Source organism: Nasonia vitripennis, chromosome 4 (genome assembly GCF_009193385.2).
Source record: "Nasonia vitripennis strain AsymCx chromosome 4, Nvit_psr_1.1, whole genome shotgun sequence".
NCBI classification, from domain to species: Eukaryota; Metazoa; Arthropoda; class Insecta; order Hymenoptera; family Pteromalidae; genus Nasonia; species Nasonia vitripennis.
In genome coordinates this window covers 5,518,909-5,539,223 of record NC_045760.1, presented here as the reverse complement: position 1 = coordinate 5,539,223, position 20,315 = coordinate 5,518,909, and the positions used below count along the sequence as shown (strand labels likewise).

At 48.9% G+C, this 20,315-nt stretch overlaps 1 protein-coding gene across 8 annotated transcripts in view; it reads left to right on the top strand.

Annotated features, from left to right (window-relative positions):
• Positions 1 to 20,315, top strand: part of LOC100120851 (neurexin-1) — a 96,845-nt gene that overhangs the window by 31,175 nt on the left and 45,355 nt on the right. For 5 of the 8 annotated variants that reach the window (XM_031929553.1, XM_031929551.1, XM_032599720.1 and 2 more), the window contains 5 exons: positions 501 to 661; positions 4,906 to 4,932; positions 10,141 to 10,299; positions 11,163 to 11,315; positions 15,567 to 15,641. In XM_031929553.1, the coding sequence (XP_031785413.1) occupies positions 501 to 661; positions 4,906 to 4,932; positions 10,141 to 10,299; positions 11,163 to 11,315; positions 15,567 to 15,641 (575 nt within the window). The remainder of the gene's footprint in view (positions 1 to 500; positions 662 to 4,905; positions 4,933 to 10,140; positions 10,300 to 11,162; positions 11,316 to 15,566; positions 15,642 to 20,315) is intronic. The other 3 variants (XM_008207311.3, XM_031929555.1, XM_031929554.1) reach the window with 1 other exon arrangement.

The following is a 20,315-nucleotide window of genomic DNA, read 5'->3' as shown; positions in this document are numbered from 1 at the left end:
GGCGATACCCGCAACACTGCGCCCTCTCGTTGATTGGCTAATTACAAAAGTCCGGCGCGAGAGGATTATTCGTCGGGCTGTTATGTGTGTATACTCTTTTACTTCTGTAAATATAAACCGCTACTGGCTGGTGACGAGTGTCCGCCGTTGATGGAAAATTAATAGCGGCCCTTTCTGCGCGGGCAAGTGAGAGCTTTTTGATTCCGAGGGCATTAGCTCGCTCGCGCTCGCGCGTCATTAATAATTATCGAGTTCGCGAGAGAGCGGGATTATCCCTCCCTGCCTTATCCGCTCGACTGATTAAGACCTCTATATATAGACGCGTTTATTTTTAGTGTAGCGCGTTAAAAGTTAGCTCGACTCCTGTAATGGAAGCGACGTATACCCGGTATTCCCGGAGATTATTCTTTCGCTTCGTATATAATATAATATAAAAGCGTATTAATCGAGTAATGAGCGAGTAATAAGGACGTATTTCGTCCTCTGTCTCTGTGTTACAGGCCACGGACAGGACTATATGACCATATCGCTGAGGGACGGCGGAGCGGCTATTGGAATGACGCTGGCCAATAGCAGGCTCGACCTGCACATCAAACCTACGAGGGTCCGCTTCGACGACAATCAATGGCACAAGATTATCGTTCATCGGAAGGTCCAGGAGGTGGGTAACCTCCATTTCAACGAGACTCTATACTCAGAGAGCAGAATAGCTCCGAAGCGCGCGCAAGCGAGAGACGAATTATCAAGCGCAAAAATTTTCCTCCAGTCCCACTTTTTATGCGGAGCCAGTATAATTCTCGGAAAATTAACTGCTGCGTTTCCCTTATCTTTCGCCGCGTGTATACCTGCAGCTCTCTCTCTCTCTCTCTCTCGCGAGCTTTTTTCCCTCCTATATTTTAAAGGCGAAACGACGTTAAAGTCGGCGTGCACTGTACCTCGCGCGCACGCATTCTTTCGCGCGCGGCGCATACGTAAGAAATATTTAGATTCGAGAAAACAGATTCCGACGAGCGCGACAGCAGCGTAATAACGCATTGCACGCGAGTGTGTGGCTGTGTGTGTGTGGGTGGGTGCACCTGCCGGAGTGGAAATAAAACGCGAGCCCCCAGGTATATAAGAGATTTTTATAGCGCATCGAGTCGAACGGAATTTGCCGAGTGAGAAAAGTCGAGCGATAGAGAAGAAGAGAGCTCGAATTATGGAAGAATATAGAAGGCATAACGAAATCTGCCGAGGAATATATGCGAAATTTCGCTGACATGTAGGATTCGCTCTGCGCGGTGCACGTTTTTTCATCAACTGGGAGATTACTCTTTAATCGCTCGACGGCGGGCCGCTGGGCTGCAGCGTGAACTTTCATTCGGAATGAAAAATTCGTAGCTAAACGTACTTTCGCGCGAGAATTCGCGCGCAGCTGACTTTGATAAATCGTCGAATAAGACTGAAGTATCCCCGACGTGCGCGAGTCGCTTCGGCTATCATAAATCTTTGAAATCTATCGGGTTATGTATGGGCGAGTTTTAGCCTCGCTGCGAAAATATTCCCGCTCTTTTATAATGTAGCGCCGCATCGATTCGCGTCGATAAAACCACTGGATGTAATGTATTATACTCGAGAAAATTTCGTCGCATCTTTCGCATCAAGAAATTACCTCGGAAAAGAAGAAGCAGCAGGTCTTTTCTCCGCGGACCCATCAATTCAGCGCGCCTGGAGTAGGTCAGCAGCCGCTACCTTCGCCGCGCTATTTATCGTATAAATTAAGCGCGATGCATCTTGGCGCAAGATGTATCCCGCCGCGGCGCGGAAAAAGCTCGGGACGAAATTAATGCCCGGCTTATATACACAGGTATATAGCTATGCGGCCGCTGCCGCGGGGGAGAGGAATCGTTAAGGAAAACGTCGAAGAGAAATCTCGAACGACGTGTCTAGACAGCGCCCGAAGGAAGGCGTAGCAGCAAGTTTGACAGTTTCAATCTAGCCGATTCGATATGCAGACGAACTCCCTCGCTTGCTGCTCCCGTTCGCTTCTGTCAAGCTCGAACATTCGAGCCTTTTCTCTTTCTCACGCTCCAATCGCTTCGGCTATCGTATAATATAACGAGAGAACAAAAAGCCATTTTCGCCCAGATGTCAGATTTTTTCTTCTATATCTGTACAAGCAGATCCAGAGGATAATACGAGAGACGATAAGGCGGAAGGGTACGATATCTCTGCTTCTGCCTTTCTTTCTTTCTCTCTCATCCGCTTTATGCAAGATTTATCGTATCCGTCTGGAGAGGGCCGATTATCAGTGGATTATTCTCGGATTTTTGCGCAGCCGCGCACGTCTTATTAGTATTCAGAAAAGAAGCCAGACATCCAAGTCGCGTATCAGGGACCATCGCGTCGGAAGCTGGAAGAAATCGTCGCGGACTTTTTGCCGAGGGAGGCCCTTTGAATTCCCGATCGTAGACTAAATATTTCACGAGAACTCGCATAAAAAGGAATTCGCCGCGCTACGTTGACAGGGAGAATTTCAGGAGCTCTCGCTCAGCAGTGTGTACCTATTTAAACGAATCGAGAGAATCAGCTTACGAAGCGCATCATAAAAAAGCGAACTAGCTCGGGCATAAAGTAGGTTTTTCCACTCGAAGGAATTACCGCTCGCTGCGCGGAGTAGCAGCGGCTCTTGTTCTGCATTGAGCCTCTTAGCGCGCTTTATCAATCCCAGCCTTCTATTATGCGGCTGAAGGAAAAAAGCGCCGGGGCGGCTCTCTTATTTGCTCGAGAGTTTGCGTACCTCTGCTCAATCCACTCGATCTCCGCGCTCGCTTTTATTTATTCGGCGGCCTTTTTTCGCCTCGGCGTTCGAGTAAACATGCAAATCGAACGACAGTTTCGGAAAATGAGAAAGTGCATCGCTTTATACTCCTCTCGATTCGCGACAACGACGACGACGAGGATCGATACACATATAGCCGGCGTGAAAAATTGAACGTCCTTTGAATATTTTCGCGACTGCCGCGAATAAATTATGAGCCGCATTTTCCTCGGGTTATATACGTCCGACCTCTTCCCGTTTGCGAGCTTGTCAATTACTCTTGATTTATCAGGCTCGCGGGTAATAACGACGCGCGGTGTGTCTCTAAGGAGAGAACGAGACAGAAAGAAACGTACACGTGACGGAAAGTGGTTTAATATTTGAAAGAATCTCGCGGGAACGTATTTCATACACATACAGGAGCACGTCGCGCTCGGGTGCAGGTGTGTAGGCAGAGAGAGCTGCAGCCGCAAGCGCGTCGATACGCGTCAGTGCAAAAGGAGAGCTGGCAGACAAGTTGCATTAGCACCGCGTCCATATAAATTGCCATCGGATTGTCATTAGTGTCTCTCGCGTGGGAGAATTTTTATCGCGGCCGAAGATTCATCGACCACCTGCGCCGTAACTTCCATCTATCTATCTATCCATCTATCCCCGATGTGCACGCAGCCCCCGCGAAGACACTCATTCGCGCGTGACGATAAGTGCATCAGCGCGTTATTGCATTGTGTGGGTGTAGCGCCGTGGAAATTCGTTATCGATTCATCGAGGGATTCGTTAAGGGTCTTGACTTGCCAAGTTTCTCGCGCAACTTGCCTCTCTGGCCGCAAAGCCATAAGCTTCGCGTCTTCAATCCTTTGATCTCCCTCGGCATCGTATTTGCCTCGACGGCGTTCTCTCTCTCTCTCTCTCTCTCTCTCTCTCTCTCTATACGCCGCCGCGTCGGAGATTTCCCGTATATACACACACGCGCGCGCTTGGGAGAGAGGAGAGAAACTTGGCTTGTTCCCCGAGGAGAATTTTCACTTGACACGTCTAGTAGCTGCTGCTGCCGTGCGTTTGTCGAGCAACTTTTTCTCGTTGTTAGCGTCGCACGAAGGAGTACACAACTCACACACACGGGCTCGCGTGCGAGGGAAGAATGCAAATGTGCCGTCAAAGCGAAGCGCGTGTAAACTTTAATCTCTCTCTCTCTCTCTCTCCCTCAGTAGCTACTGCTGCGTCTCGAAGAAACAGCAACAGAAGCGTGTAGGTATTAGCTCCTCGCAGCTTCTCACGCATCAGGTTAAAGCTACACCCCCGCGCTGTGTATAATCGAAAAGTCTCGCGCGAGCGGAGAATAATGCTGCAACTGCAGCGCGAATGTTTAAGCGAGCAGTCGAGTGGTCGCGTAATTTTCCCCCTGAGTGTATACACAGTGCGCAGACATATACGTTGGGCTCTATGCAGCGAAAGGCAAGCTGGCGGGGGTGTCTAGACGAGCCTCTCCTTTCGTGCAATAGCTCTCTTAGCGACAGGCAAACGTGCTGTAACGCAAGCGCTCGCAACGATTGCAAGAATCGCACTCGTGTACTTAAGCCTCTTAGCGTTGAGTGAGCAGTTTCTCTCTCGGAATATAAACGCAGCCGCACACAACGAAATTGTCTCGATTCGAGGATTAAAAATGCCACACAGCTCTTCTAAAGAGCAGTTGTACGTATGTACAGAGCTTGTGGTAATTAAACTCACGCTTTGAGCTATCGCGCTCGATGCGAAAAAGGGCTAATTAACACGTTACCCGTCGCACTTTAATTACTTCCTTTAATTACTCGTCGCGCGCCCCGAGAAATGCGTCTCGGATATATGAACAGCTGCTGCTTCAAACGTAGCTTCTGTTTGCGCGCGCGCGTGTACGAGGGCAAGAAAAAAAGCTCCGAATAAACGTCGCCCGAGAGTAAGTACAAGATGCGCGAGCGCGAGGGACCAAGTGAACTAGTTAAACGGACCGAAATTTTAGACGCTCTTTCTGCTCTGCATATTACGGAGGGACTTGAGGAAAGACGGATCTATGATTTTTCTTTTTTTGAAAGATCGTTTTTTAATGCAAGGCATCTTTTGTGTTTCAGATTTCAACGGTAACGAGCTTCTGCAGGGTAAGTTCCAGCGGAGAAATAAAAAGCTCCGACCATCGAGGATCTCGGATATATAAGGGTTGCCACGGTGAAGCATGAGGCGAGCGAGGTCCTCTCTCTCTCTCTCTCTCTCTCGAGAGAGAGAGAGAGAGAGGAGTGAGAGGGGAGGCAAAAAGACGACGTCGTCGACGACAGGTCGGAGCATCACTCGCGGAATCAGATGGCCGAGAGCTTGTTAAAAATGATCGTCATTTATCCCGGACACGCCTCTCGAACCGAGCTTTAAAAAGATAAGAGCAGCGCTCGTGGCTCATATTTATAATCGAACCGAGGAGCGAGAGCACGAGGCTCTTGTTTCTTTCAGCTATTTCAACCGCTGCGAGTCCCGACGACCTTCTCTCGCTCTCTGTCTCTCTCTCTCTCTCTCTCTCTCTCTCTCTCTCTCTCTCTGCAGTCCCCCGAGGGCGCCGAGAGAGATAAAACTCGAGGATTACACTGAAAACTTAAGAGAAATACTCGCGCGATGGAAATTTTCCTCTGCTACGTGACGTCGGGGCTGTTTTTCCAACTAACCGTTCCTCGGCCAAATGAAATCGGCTTGCCTTCTTTTTTTCGTCCTCACTTTTATTATTTCCCGGCCGTGCAGCTCTGTTGTTCCAGGAAGAAGAGAGAGAGAGAGAGAGAGAGAGAGAGAGAGAGAGAGAAGGGTGCCCGAGGAGAAAAAAAGAGGAGAAGCCAGTAGCAGCAGTAGTATAGTAGTATAGTAGCCAGGAAGAAAGAGCGAGGCAAATTAGCGCTCGCGCGCCGCCAGGCCCGTTTTGCCGCCTTATGAAGCTAACGTGATTAAGCGAAAAGCTGATTGGATTGGGGCGAGTGCTTTTTTTCGAGGAGCAGCGGTGCGTTAATGCGATCAAAAGCCGATTAGAGTAATTACGGCGTCTGGTAATCAGCGGGCGACCCACGAAAGTACCTATCGCACTGTACAGTCCGTCGGCATATACATACGACTCTCTTCCGCCGTCATCAATCCTAAAGGTTACACTCGTAATTTCTGTTTGCCGATCGCGCGCGATGCGATGCGACCAATTCCCCGTCCTGTCGTTATACATCCAGCCGACGAGTTGCGCCACTCGATAGAGAGAGAGAGAGAGAGAGAGAGAGAGAGAGAGAGAGAGAGAGAGAGAGAGAGTATCGACGAGAGCCACCACCTCGGGTAATTGCCTCGAGCACGCGACAGAGAAGGCTCATTTCTCGCCAACGACTGGAGTGTGCTGTATAGAGAGCGCGAGAACGAAAAGAAAAAAAAATTTCGTCGAATGCTAATTCCGGACGATTTGTAGCCTCGTTGCAGGCGCTGTCGGTGCCGGGCTGCGAAAATTTCTTTTCCCGGAATTGGCTTATGCATATTACACGCGAGAAAAACACAACGCGCGCGACCTTCGCGAATTGCACCACTCAAATTACGAAAACACGATGCGAGAGAGACGAAAAATGAGCGATGCACGCGACGGCGATAGTATATACACAAGCTGCATAACCGCGGAGAGGATCGATAAGCAATTTACTGATTTCATACTCCTGGGCGAGTGTATTACCGGGCGGAGGGACGAAAATTATGTCAATCGCTGATTGCGTGCGAGCTTTCGCTTCACCTTTTTTAACGGACTACGAGTGGCCGCTTACATGTCTACTGTATAAATATAGCAGTCCGCTCGCTGCATTGATCGCAACTAGTCGCGTGTGCTTGAAGGGAAAACGGAGCTAGCTCGTGGCGTGTACGGGATATATAGTTTGAGAAATTAGAGGAGAGCGCGAAACTTTTCGCCGCGCTCGCAAGTGATTTTTCTACAACACACACACACACACACACACACACACAGGGCTCGCGCGAGAAAAATTTAACGAGCGCTATCTCTTTGAGAGAAGCCGCGCTTGTTTACCAAAGCGCGCCGCGAAAAATCGCCCGAGCTTAGGGGCAGAAAAAGAAGCAGCGCAGAAGCAATTAATTTGCGGGCTCTGCGCATATAGGTATGCACGTAACAGAGCAGACGTAATGAGTGTAGAATCGCGCAGGGGCTGAATGGTGCCGCTTTGGTAAACGAGGTCGAATGTCAGTGTGTATTAATGCACGAATGCGCCGATGTCTGCAGGGCAGGTTGAAGGTACAGCTCGCGCACGGACACATTGATTCTCCTCTACTCCGTATATACGTATATGTAAGGTAGCACACACACACACACACACACACATGTATATAGAGGCAGTGTATTAGGGGCGCCGCGCAGGCCCGATGTAAGGAATGTCGACTCGACCATTACAGGCTGTTAGTAGCTCTCGAGTATACGCTAACTAAGGGCGCGCGTGAAAATTAATGAAACGACTAAGCCCGCGCGCGCGCGCGCGCGATACATCGCTAGTGTAATTTAGCACCTCCGCTGGATCATATACGTTGCCCGCCGCTCCTGCTAATTCGCGCAGTGCGGGCAAATTCACGCCTTACCACCTTGCATAATCGTCTCTCGCCTTTAGTTTACTGCGCTGCGGCCGAAGGAATGCACGTCATCGTCGCGTTGATGTTTTAGTTACCGCGCGAATCTCCTAAGAGCGAGCCGGGAATGTTGTCTTGTCCTCGTTGCTAAGAACTCGCGGACGAGCGTTTGAAGCGGTCGGAAACTCGGTTATGATTAGGACGAGTTGTGAGAGAGTATAAACGCTCGCTAAAAGTTTTTAATTTTCTTCACTTTCTCATTAGACTCGCTGCACTAATGGCCGCGTTGAAGCGACTATTTTTTTACTCGGGCTTTAACTTTTTCATCCTGCGCAGTGTATCACGTTAGAAGTTGCGAGTCTTCCATTCGTTGTACCCAGCGACGAAAGACAATTCTCCGCGAACGCTTCAATTTTTCATTTATCACATCTGCATAATATACAGCGGAGCAAAGGGCAAATCGACTCTCGTCGGCTCTTTAATTATATCCAAAGGTATATAACTACCCGTTTTTCACGATTCCTCCAATTTCCGTCGCACGCAAAGATACTCAAGCAGCGTCGCCGCCGCTACTATCTCATCCGAGGCAGGAAGTGCCTCTCTCTCTCTCTCTCTCACTCTCCTCTCGTTCTTCATAAAAGCCTCTCGCGAGAATATCAAGCAGACGGAAAAAGAAGGCTCGCGCCCGAGAAAGAGAGATAAGAAATTAATGACGTTGACTTATCAAGTCCGTGGAAAGATGCGCGTCCTCGAATGGCCCTCGTATTTCGCGTCGTTTATCTGCAGTCGAGCAGTAGCGTGGGAGAAAAAAGTTGAAACTTCGAGCCTCGAAAGTTTGCCGAGTCGATGAAAATTTCATGACGTTGTAGATATTCCTTTTCGTAGTTACATCCTCCGAGTTTATCTAATAAGGCTTATACGACATTCGAATCGCGGAGCTCTTTCGGCTCCTTACAACCCCCAGGGAACGCGAATCGGGAATGCGGCTGCAATTATATAACGGATTCTAATTTACGTCCGCCGAAAGTATACTGTAATATTAAACGAGAAAAACGCGAGTATCAAGTGCTCTCCCCCAAAGCTAACTCTCTATCTCTTAATTTCATCGCGATGATTACATTCGCTCGCTGGCGACCAAAATCCCGGCCGCTCGCTCTCGTTATATATATATATATATATATTTGTTCGCAACTCTATCTCTCTCTCTCTCTCTCTCTCTCTCGCGCGCGCGTGCACAAAACTGTCCGCAAATCAAATCCAACTCGGCGCTCTCTCTCTCTCCCTCTCGTCCCAAATTAAAAACCGACCCGGCTCGTGCACTCGATTTAATTGAGAAGACGAAGAGATAAGGAGAACGCGGAATCTCGGTCGTAAAAATTATCATCGCGTCGTAAAGAGCGAGAGCGAACAGTGATCAGCGAGTTTAAAATTCGAGTGGGTGTATAATATAACTGCCTACGGTCCGAAAAAGTCAGAGACCGCCGACGCAATGTTTGCGAACAATTACGGAGTTGGGGAAAAAACGCGCAGGAAAATCTCTTCGTTTTTTCTCCGCAGCGGCAGCACGCGCAGCTGTCTAAATGCTAAGTTTATAGTCTCACTAAAACGCCCGCATGATCTCTCTCGCGAAAGGGGTAGAAAGTTTACGGTCGAGGAAGTCGCGCGCACTGGAGATATTCCCGGGCGAGCTGCAGGCTTCTTCTTCCTCCTCTTCCTTCTCTCTTTTGGTGGAAAAAGAAATCGGAAAAATATCGCCGGCGAGAGCTTTTTTCTACTCTCGGCTTCTAAATGAAAGCACTTGGAAAGCTCCGTGAAACAACGCGCGTCCCCCTGCCCTTTTTTTTACTCCACCTAACAATGCAAGCACGCGATGTTTTAATTTATATTCTATTTGTTTATACATGCGAGTCTAGCTTTTTGCCCGTTATGGTGCGTACAAAAGACCGCGCGCGCGCGCGCGCGAGGTTTTGCTTCTCGGGGCCATTAATTACCGCTGTTTTCCCGACGGATTTCAGAATATAACAGCGCCGTCGCCATAACTCAGTCGTCGCGCTCGCGCGAGAGAGAAAGAGCTTGTTTCGCGCAGCTGCCGCGAAATGGAGACTGAAATTAGGCGATTTTTTCTCGGCGGAAAAAACGCCCCGGTAATTATCAGCCGCGCGAGCACGCAATCGATATCGCGTGCGGATTTTCGCGGCTTGTATAGAAGCGGATACGAATAAAGAAAAATCCGTCGCGACGACTACGCAATTAAAAATTTCTGCCGCGACGAGGCGCCAACGAGCACGGAACAAGTCCCCTTGGGCCTTTCGACGCGATTACCCGGCTCTGCAATTATGCCACCGCTCGCAATTAACTTTTTTCCTCCCTCTCGCGCTTTCTCGAGCCTCGCGTCGCATCGGTATAGTGTCTTAGCCCCAGAGAGCACCTGTGGCAGAGCACTACCACTGTATACTCGTCGGCGCATAATTTATAGAGCTCGGGCTGTGTAAACGAATCCGCGCGGCGCTATTAATTAGAAAAATGTCTGTTTTTCCATATTTACAGCACTGGCGCTGCAGCGGAGGATTAATTGGAAGTTGGCTCGAGTCGCGCGCGGGTCAAACTTTTAATTGCGCGTCTTTTCTCCTCCCCGCGCGCGGCAAAAATAGCCGCCTCGCATATCCGAGAGAGAAAGAGAGAGAGAGAGAGAGTTTAGTTTTCCAAAGGAATGAGAGCCTTCTTCTCGCTTCTGATTTCAGCTGTCGGCGACGGTCGACGGACTCTACACCGAGAACGGACACACGGCTGGATCGTTCACCAAACTGGCCAGCGAGAGGCTCTTGGTTGGCGGCGGTGCCGACGCCCGCGCACTACTCGGCTCCAAAGGCATCAACAACTTCGTCGGCTGCTTGCGCAAGGTTATTATGTTATCCTCACTCGGCTGCTGTTTCGAAGAGCTAATTACACCGTCGCTCGAGTATATGCGACGTTTGTTATCGCGTCGCGGCCAGGCCCTTTCTTTATTGCCGCGCAGATAACCAACTTGACGGTAGAATTCGCACTTGTTTTCCGAAGGACCGGAGGCTTTACGAGCGACGCCGTAATTGCGAGCCTGCCGCCGCTTTTCTTCCAGTAAATCAGGCTATTTAGGCCGGTTTTAACGCGCGAGCCGATTCGCGCCCTCGGAAATGTATGCGCCTTTTTTTCTTCGAAGGGCTGATTTTTGTCGAAAGCGCGCGCGCGAGGTAGTTGGAAATTCGTAAAAGTTGCTTTGACTCCGCGAGAGCGGGAAAAGTTCGTATTAATGATGCAACTTTCGCCGGCGTTTGTGTATATCAAAAGAGGAATCCGTTATACGCACCGGCGGAATAGCGAAATCTCGTATATATTTGAAATCTCAAAGCTAAATACGGAATAATAAACCCGGCTCGAAAATTCACTCGAAAGGTTTTCACTTTGCGCGCGAATTTTTTTTCCATTTGGACGACCTCTGCCGCCGCCGCTGAAGAATGTTTAAATACGCAAAGCAACCTACATCGAGTATTAACTTTACAAATGAATGAAGAACGGCGATGTTATTCCAAACAATGCTTGAAATATTCCCTGAATACGTTTATTGCTGGAACTGAAACGTCTATCCCGTTAAAACATTTACGATCTTTGAAAAAAATACGAATATAATTGAATTAAAAACAGGGGTTATATTACCGTACAACGCGGAATTCGATAGCGTCCGAAATTTAAAATTCACAAAATATATACGTAATTTCCCGTTTCACAGGTGGAGTTTCAGGCGGAGGGCGTGCGCATGGAGTTGATCGAAGCAACGAGAAGCGGCGCCGCAGGCACAGCCGCCTGGGGCAAAATGGAGTTCCAGTGTCCGGAGCCCCGGGTGAACGACCCGGTCACCTTCACCACCAGAGACTCGCACCTCGTAAGTGTCCCGGTCTCTCCTACATCTGCACCGCTACGACCCTCACACGCCGACGTGTATATCTGACCGTCTCCAGCACCAGCCCCCCTTTCTCTCTCGACTGACCAAGTCGGCTCTTCTCCTCTATATACTCCACTTCGTATACACGTATACGAGCGAGTCACCTTTCTCTCTTTCACACACCAGCTCCATTCTCTCTCTGGCCTGGCTATTACTATATATAAGAAGAAACGCTTATCCGAACAATTGAATATTACATGAGAGAGCTAGCGTGCCAGTGGTCGTATTTTCGCGCTCTTTTTTCGGGCGCGTGCTACTACAGCTCCCCACACGTCGGCTGCAGCTGCTGCTTTATCGAGCGTTAAGTGTTCCTACATAGCGGGTCGCACAGCTCTCATAATCGTTTGCTGCAATCGCCGAGTAGTTGCAGCAGCAGTCCGACGCGTGCGATAACGAGCTCGTTGCGACGGCGATGCCGGTCGTTCGCTCTGCCGTAACGAGATTGCGAATCGAGACTCTCGGGACGGCCGGGCTTCCACGGACAGTCGCCTCTCTCTCTCTCTCTCTCTCTCTCTCTCTCTCTCTCTCTCTCTCTCTCTCTCTCTCTCTCTCTCTCTCTCTCTCCAGTATCGTTTTCCTATATACACATGTGAGCACGCTAGGAGCGAGTCTATATGCATTATATAAACACCTATACGGTGCCGTCTGCGAAAGAGAGAAGTCGGCCGAGCAGCAAATCGTTCGTGTGTGCATCAGTAAATATATAACCGGCGCGAAATACTCTCTAATTGAGGCATCGATTCGCATTAGCCTTCGTCGTTTAGTCGGGGCTTGTTTTGTAAATTCGCGGCCATTATCGCGAGAGACGCTCCCGTTTCTTCGTGCGGCCTTTGCTCTTTCTCGCTGCACACATAGGCGCACACATACGTGGAGAGAGTGCCGCAGAAGCACCGCAAGGCGGAGGAAAGTTTCGCGCGGGGCTGCTGCTGCAGGAATGCCGCTCCAATTGGCCAAGTTTCTCGCCCGCGAGACTTTTGCTTCCCTTTCCCGATTCAAAGTCGCTCTCGCGACATCGATTCTCGCCGTGATTTCGATTAATATTCTCCTCCTTTCCACACTCGCCGAGAGTTTAAGCCCGGCCTGTGGAACTTGAGCCATTTTGCGATTGGATTTGCAAATATCGGCCGCTGCAAGCTCCCACGTGTGTGTGTATACTCGGGCATACGGAATTCTCGCATGTGAGAAACTTCTGCTTCTCAACGGCTCTACGCGCGTACGTGACGAGCTTGCCAAAAATTCATTTTCGCTCGCTTAGTTTCTCTCTCTCTCTCTCTCTCTCTCTCTCTCTCCTCGCTCGTGGCTATATACGCCTATACGGCCCCGGAGTTAACTTTCGCAACGAGAATTAATGACTGTCCGAACAATGTAAACAATGGCCGTAGGTGTGTGAGGGGGCAAACACAGATGAAGCCTAAGACCGTATAACGAGCAAAAAGGAACTCGCTCACTCCGTGCGAATTAACACATAATAGCCGAGCCGTCGTAAAATCCTATACGTGCGTGAGAGCCGCAGCCACGTGTGGAATGCATCCGACCAATGCAGTACAGCAGCCATCCTCACTCCCTCTCGGTTTATAGATATTTTACGAGGAGACGAAGCACTGCGTATACGCCGTCGCGCCTCGCACTGCCTCTATACTTTACTCCCGCAAGAATTTCCATTCCGAAATTGCGCAATCCAGCACTCGTCGATCGAGAGCCGCACAAGTGACCGCTGCGCGCGTCGTCGTCGTCGTTCTGTTACAGCGAGCTTTTCGCGCGTTTCCTACGAAAATATACATTCGCGGCCGGACGTATAATTCAACAGAGTGGCAAGTAGGTCACCGTGGGGGGCTCTCTCTTTTTTTCTCCCTTTTCCTTGGCGAAACGCGGCGGCAAAGTGCTCCGCTGCTGCAGCCGCCGCGAATCGGAAAGAAGTTCATCCCTTCCCTCCCCGGGCACGTTATAGGTACAGTAGCAGCAGGCCGAGGAGCTTATGCGGTGCACACGCGAGCTCGACTCTCTCTCTCTCTCTCGCGTTACACGTATTAGTCCGCCGTGCTACTCGACCCTTTTTTTGCGCCAGCCCAGGAGCTTTTAACCTGTGTACTTTAAGCCGAACCGCTCGTATTTTAATAGCGCCGCCCGCGCTACCCTACTGCAAAGAGCTGTTTCCTCTTCATTAGTCCATTACACATTCTCTGCAGCAGCGCGAGCGTCTTGCTGTGTTATTTTTTTTTCGCTTTAAACGGCTTGTATCTTCGGCGCAGCTATATCCGCTTTCAATTTTTTACCCGTCGCCTGCTCCGCTGCTACACGCAATTAATCACGAGTTAAATATAAATTAGCCGCGCGCGGATTCGCGAAAAAGCGAGCGCGTGAATCGGAGGTCATTTTTCACGTACGCGAACGCTCGTGTGTATTAAAAAAAAAAAGAGCACCGAATTCGCACTCTCGCAGCGCGTACAAAATTCGAATAGCGTCGCGTACAGTGAAATCAGTCGGGCGATTCATAATAATTAAAAGCCATTAATTCATATTTACGACTCCGTTATACAGCCGCGCGCGCGCAACCGCGAAAATATTTCCCGACGCGAGATTATACCGAGAATATTAATCGGTATTTACGGCGCACAGGTATATTCGTTATCCACGGCGTACAGCGGCATTACGTAGGTATATCTTCGAATTTCCTTTGGAGTTATAGTTCTAGCAAAAAGGAGGAGCGTAAGCGGCGGCGGATTTAGCACGCGCGCGCACACCGCGGAATTCGGCAATCTATGCGCGGAATGCGAGCAGCAGTTGGAGAATCCAAGCGGCGCCGGCGTTGCGCGGCTTAATAAGCAAAACAGCCTCTGGAATTCGGTATAATCCAATTAGCCGAAGACGCGGTGTAAAAGGGGCCTCTCATTTTCGAAATCTCTCAGCTCGTCGTCGCGTCGTTATACGCCGCCGAGTGTGCAATACGAGGGAAATAATCGATAAGCGAGGGAAAGGCAGCTCGTTTAGCCGTTATTACTCGCGAAGAAAGGGAGCGAGGGAGAGAGAGGAAAAATGTCGAGCGAGATTTTTGAGGCCGGAGAAATAGCGCGAGCGCGCGGGGGGGAGGTTAATTAAAGGAACAAAAGAAGGAATCCGAGGACGAGAAAGAGAGAGAGAGAGAGAGAGAGAGAGAGAGAGAGAGAGAGAGAAGCGCCGCTTAATTAAGAGCCAACTTTTACGAGGAATCCGACGAAATGCGGGAGGAAAAGAGATATAAGGAAAAACTTGGGCCGTTCGTTCGGTTTCTCGCAGAGGACTGCAGGCTGGTGTACGCTTTAAAATTCCATTTGCGTGGCTGTATAGAGGTAGAAGGGAAGAGAGAAGAAGGTGTATTGTCGCGACGCCCCGCGGGGGTTCGCGCACGGGTTCGATATCGAGATTCGATTCGACCGCGCGCCGTTAGCGCCATAAACGTGCCGAATCGTTAAACAGACCCTCGCGCCGTTAACTTTACAGTCGTCCCTACGGCTTACAGTGCTAAACAAGCTCGCGCGTATAGGTATGTCTCTGTGTATATCGTATTTTTTCTCTCTCTCTCTCTCTCTCCCTCTCTCTCTCTCTCTCTCTCTCTCTCTGTATGCATTCGCGGTTCGACGACACCTGCGGCGCTCTCGCATTAATTATAGGAATTACGAGGATTTGCCTTAATTAGTTTTACGCGCAGGTAAATTGAGGCTCCCCAATGTTGACCCACTTTTCTCTCGCTCTTTTGGAATCGGCGCGATTAGGTGCGCCTTACGAGCAAAGTTTTGCTAACGAGTAAGCTCTTTTAATTGTGGTAATATATTCATGCATTATTCGATTGTTCGGATGAGCGCAGCAGCTCTCACACTATGTATACTCCATATGCGCACACTTTATGAACCCCCTCAAAGAGCAACGAGTCAGTCGCGGCATTAGCAAGCACAACCACCACCACCACCAGCACGTGGATCTCTTCACCGTCCACGAGCCCTAGGCGTTTTAGTGGATGCGAGCACGAAAAAATTGAAAAAAATAAAAAAAGATTATATACTTTGGAGATGAATATGTAGAACATATGAAGTTGGAGAAATGCCATATCTAAAGAGAAATATATCCATGTTATCTGTGTGTGCTCGTGATCGATGATCTGCTGCGCTGTCCGACACGTACCTTCTCTGTCTCTGTGTGTCGGGGGGTGTGTCGCAGGCGGCATCGGCGACAGTGAACTCTCGGCGACTTCACGGCACCGTGGTCACCTTTACCAGCCCAGAGTCCCACCTGGTAAGCGCCTCCTCTCTCTGAACAAAACCGCAGCTTTCTCCACCAAAAAAAAAAGAATGAGCCGTCGACTGTGTTCTTTGAAAAAAAAGCGAGAGCCTTTTCTGCGGAGGATAGCTCCATTGGCTATCGCTATATGACTGGCCGGCCGTATCTCACTGACAAGCACCTCTGATTGGCTACAACTCACGCGAACTTAGCTTTTAGCGAGGAGCGATATGCACCGTCCCAACCAACCAACCAACCACCAACCGAACCTCGTGTGTGGCTGTATACACACACACGTGTGTCCAACTCTGAGATATACATCGCCCACAGTCCTCCCCCCCTCTCTCTCTCTCTCTCTCTCTCTCTCTCTCTCTCTCTCTCTCTCTCTCTCTCTTTATCTCTGTATCCTCCACACCGCGGCTATTCACCTTCTTTGCTGCTGTGCCGCCGCTCCGCTACGCCTCTGCGCTGCTTTGTCTTCTTTTCCTTCTAGTCTGGAGAACGTGAATAGCCGCAGCAACCGAACCGACGCTCCTCCTACCTTCACTCACTCTCACTATGTACATACACCACGCGGCGCATATATCTATATATGAATATCACCTTATGTATTAGACTACACACACTATATATATATATATAAAACACTGATGTTATCACTATATACACCAGCACATGCACGCAAACTCACTCTATCTCTTGATTTCTCTCTCATCTCATTACTTGATCGCTCGGTGTGTACTATTCGATAACGCCCGCGAAGAAGATAAAGCCTGTATACGTTGGAAATAATAAGTTCCAGATGTTTTCGCTAAATAAAGGAAAAGCCCCGGTAATATCGCGATGGAAAGAAGAGCCTGCAGTGTATTTTTCATTTTGTGCAAACTTTTCTTTTTTCATCTCTCTTTCTGCATACGAGTAACTCGATATTCATACTGCGTATATATACGTACACCGGCAGCGATTCGACGGGAAATTCGGCGTGTTGTCCTGACCCAAATGAACTTGCCCGATATCGAGAGTAAATATTTTTACGAACCATCGACGCCGCTTTTTTTCGCCCATACTCTCATATACTCATCCGTCTGTGCGCGCGAAATGAATGAACCTTCTCTCGCTCTCTTTCTCTCTCTACAGCTCTCTCACAATTTATCTGTATATATCACTGTATATGCGGCGATAACGATCAATTTGTATATGACTAGAACAAGCACCAATTTGCATGCGGAAAATATATCGTCCATATAGTATGAATGGGGGATATACTCACGCTGTGTGCGTGTGTGTGTGTGTGTGCGCGTATGTGTAATATGAAAAGCGCTGCCACAGTATATAATACTAACTGCATGAGTCGACTTGTGAATGGACTTTTTTTCGCAGAACTGATTTTTTGATACATAATGTGCCTTTATTGTATTTTTCTAGTTTTAGGAATACTCGATCAGTACCTACCCTCCTCTGTATGTGTATCATGAAAATAATCGACACGCACATCGTTCTATGCTACAGATATACTATATACGCACATCATGATCGGCGACACGACTACTACTACTACGACCACATTTTATATCTCTATATCTTTATACATCACTATATATTATATACTTCTACGAAACATATCACCTCTCGCGAAAAGGTCGCTCTCAAAATTTTCCGCTCCGAGAATTCTGCACGATGGGGCTCTGGGTATAGGAAGCTGTATCTTCCGCTCCTGGGCTAGCTCTCTTATACATCTACTTTTTTTTTTTTTTGTTACCCCACGTGTGCTGCGAAGAAGTGGACGAGCAGCAGGAAGAAGAAAAAAATCTACTTCTTCCTGCCTCTGTATCTGTCTTATAATACGTTCTATACTCCTCGCTCGTGTCGCGATCGCGACATTACATTATTTTACACTTCCAGCCTCTTCCTCTCTCTTTCTCACTCGTGTGCAGTGCGCGGCACGTACGAGTGGAGGCATCTCTCTCCGCATACTCTACCGGCTCAAAAAGCCGGTTATAAGCCAAGTAGCTCTGCAGCTACTGTGTGACGCTTGTGCATCAGCACCTCTAGTGGAAGAGCTTTACTCCAGTGTCCTACTACCATACACACGTCTCTCTGCTCTGTCTGTCTCTGTATACGTGCTTTCTCCCGGCCCTTCTTTATCAAGCCTATATAATGTATCTACCTTATATACCACTGTGAATGAACTTTATACTATAATTGCACTATGTGGGTGTGCATAGCCCTCTCTCCCTGCATTCGCTCAGTCTATAGACATCACCGCCGATATCACACGCAAGTGTATAGTTCTGCACCGACGGCAATATTCTCACGACTTATTTCTATTATGTATTTATGAAAAAAAAGATGCGACTCACGGAGGTGGTACTGAACCCCTCTATTTCTATCTCTCTCCACTGTATGAATCTTCTATATTGTATATAGACCTGCATCGTGTGCAACAATCCACTGTAAATATTATTTATATATTTATATATATATATAACCACCGACACGTAGATCCTTACTCTCTGATGATGTCTAGTACGATGATAATAATAATAATACAAAATTTCAATTTATACCGTAAGTACAAAGTTTCGAGAGGAAGATTGGATAGCGTTTTATTCGCAAAACGCGGGCGGCAAGAGCGACGCCGGAAGGAAATCGAAGGAGAAAAAGCCCCGGCGCTCATTTCAACGAGCTCTCACCGCGAGCGCATCGAAGGGAAAACAATAATTTTAGCTGCGACCTCGTTTTCCGTATAATACGTTTCCGAGAATACCTCTCGAGGAACGAATATATTCATTCACTGACTGGATTAATATCGGATCCTTACGAAATAATCTACACGCTATATACATACCGCATCAGATGCCTCAAGAGTCCAAAAACAGCAACTGCCAAAACACTACCCGCCCGAGCAAACTTCCAATGGAGATTAATTCGAGCAACTCTCTCTCTCTCTCTCTCCGGCCCGCGGATACATGCTTCGACAGTAAAGGATTCGCCGAGGGATATCCCAAAGGATCTCCAACGCCACCGATACACCTACACGCAGAGCTTATCATTTCAAGCCCGGCGCGGCGTTTTTTTCTTGTACAGCAGCTCACCGACTCTGAATATCCGCGCGCGGCAAGTTTGTAACGACGTTAAACCGCGCAGAAGCTACTCGCGGCCAACTTTTCCTCGTCGAAGCTCCGCATCGCACCACAAAAGCCGCCGCTGCGTGTACAGAGTTGGCTCACTCGCTGCCTTATGTATTAGCCGCTGCTGCTGCTGCTGCTGCTGCTGAAGCAATGATTTCGTGCCGTATATAATGTACACGAGCCTGGATCGATCTGGCTGCGCGGAAAAAGAGTATAGAGCTGCCAGTCGTCCGGGAAAGAGTTTGAATTTCCCATCAAGCCGAGGAAATTCTAAACTTAAAGGCTTATTACTCGGAACTAGACTCGCTAAAGTACCGGCCGGTAACAAGGGAGCATCCGCATCATATACGAGAGAGAAAGAGAGAGTCGGACACTTTTGGATCTCGTTACAAAAAGGGAAACTCGTACGTAGAGAAGAAGAAGAAGAAGAAGAAGAAGAAGAAGAAGAAGAAAGGGGGCGACTAACGGCAAAGTGGGAGCTTTGCTCCCCACGAAAGTCCACTGCGCCTTCAAACACACAAGCTGACCGTCGGAAGAAGCTTTGGCCCCGGAAATCTCGGCGATGCGTATCGACGAGGGCAAACTTCTCGCGAGTGTGTGTACATGTATACAGCTTTGGCTCTCTTGAGACTAATGGCCTACGGAAGATTCCTCGCGGCGATGACGAGGACGGCAAGCCAGCCGCGGAATTAGCAAATAATTTATTTCAGCAAGTAATTTAACTTTTCTAATCGAGGAGGAGCTGCACGTCGATAGGATGATATCCTCCTCTCGAGATGAGCGAAAAACGAGTTTCGAACTGGGTACGGGCCGATCAATCTCGATATTCCTCCGAAATTACTCCTCAAACATAACAAACCTGCAGATAGCGGAGGACCGCGCATATTATATATATAGCTGTGCGCGGGCAAAATGAAAATCTACATACACCCGCAGCATGTATATCTACGAGCCCCGCTCGTAAAAGGGCTAAATGAAAAAGGGGCCGCGCGCCGCGAAATGGAGTCCGCAAACGAGCTCTCTCTCTCTCTCTCTCTCTCTCTCTCTCTCTCTCTCTCTCTCTCTCTCTCTCTCTCTCTCTCCCTCTCGCTGCTGCAGCTCTGCTGCAATTGAATGTGCGCGCGCGGGGCTAGGAATTGGCTGCTGCTGCAGGCGCAGCGTTATATATATATACACCGCAGGAAAGTGCACGTGTCGCTTCGCGCGGATATAGTTAGGCGAGTTAGGCGCGCGAGGAAGAGGACTACGACGACGAAGAGGAGGTAGGAGCAGCTCGCGCATCGCTCAAGTCATTTGGAATACTAATCCGCCGCCGCCTGGGGGATTAGGTAATTCGAGGAGTGAGGAAGAGAGAGAGAGAAGCTCGTTGGTAATTTCGCGACAGGGAAATAAGAGAGATGAGCGGCTTTTTAACGAAATTCCGAGGGATTTGCCGTCGAGAGACAAAGCAATTTGATTACACCGGACGATTAAGGCACTTCTAAGCTGTCCGCGTGTGTGTAGAACGGCGAGCGTAAGTATATGTGTATGCAAGAGGGGGGATGCGATGAGAGATCGC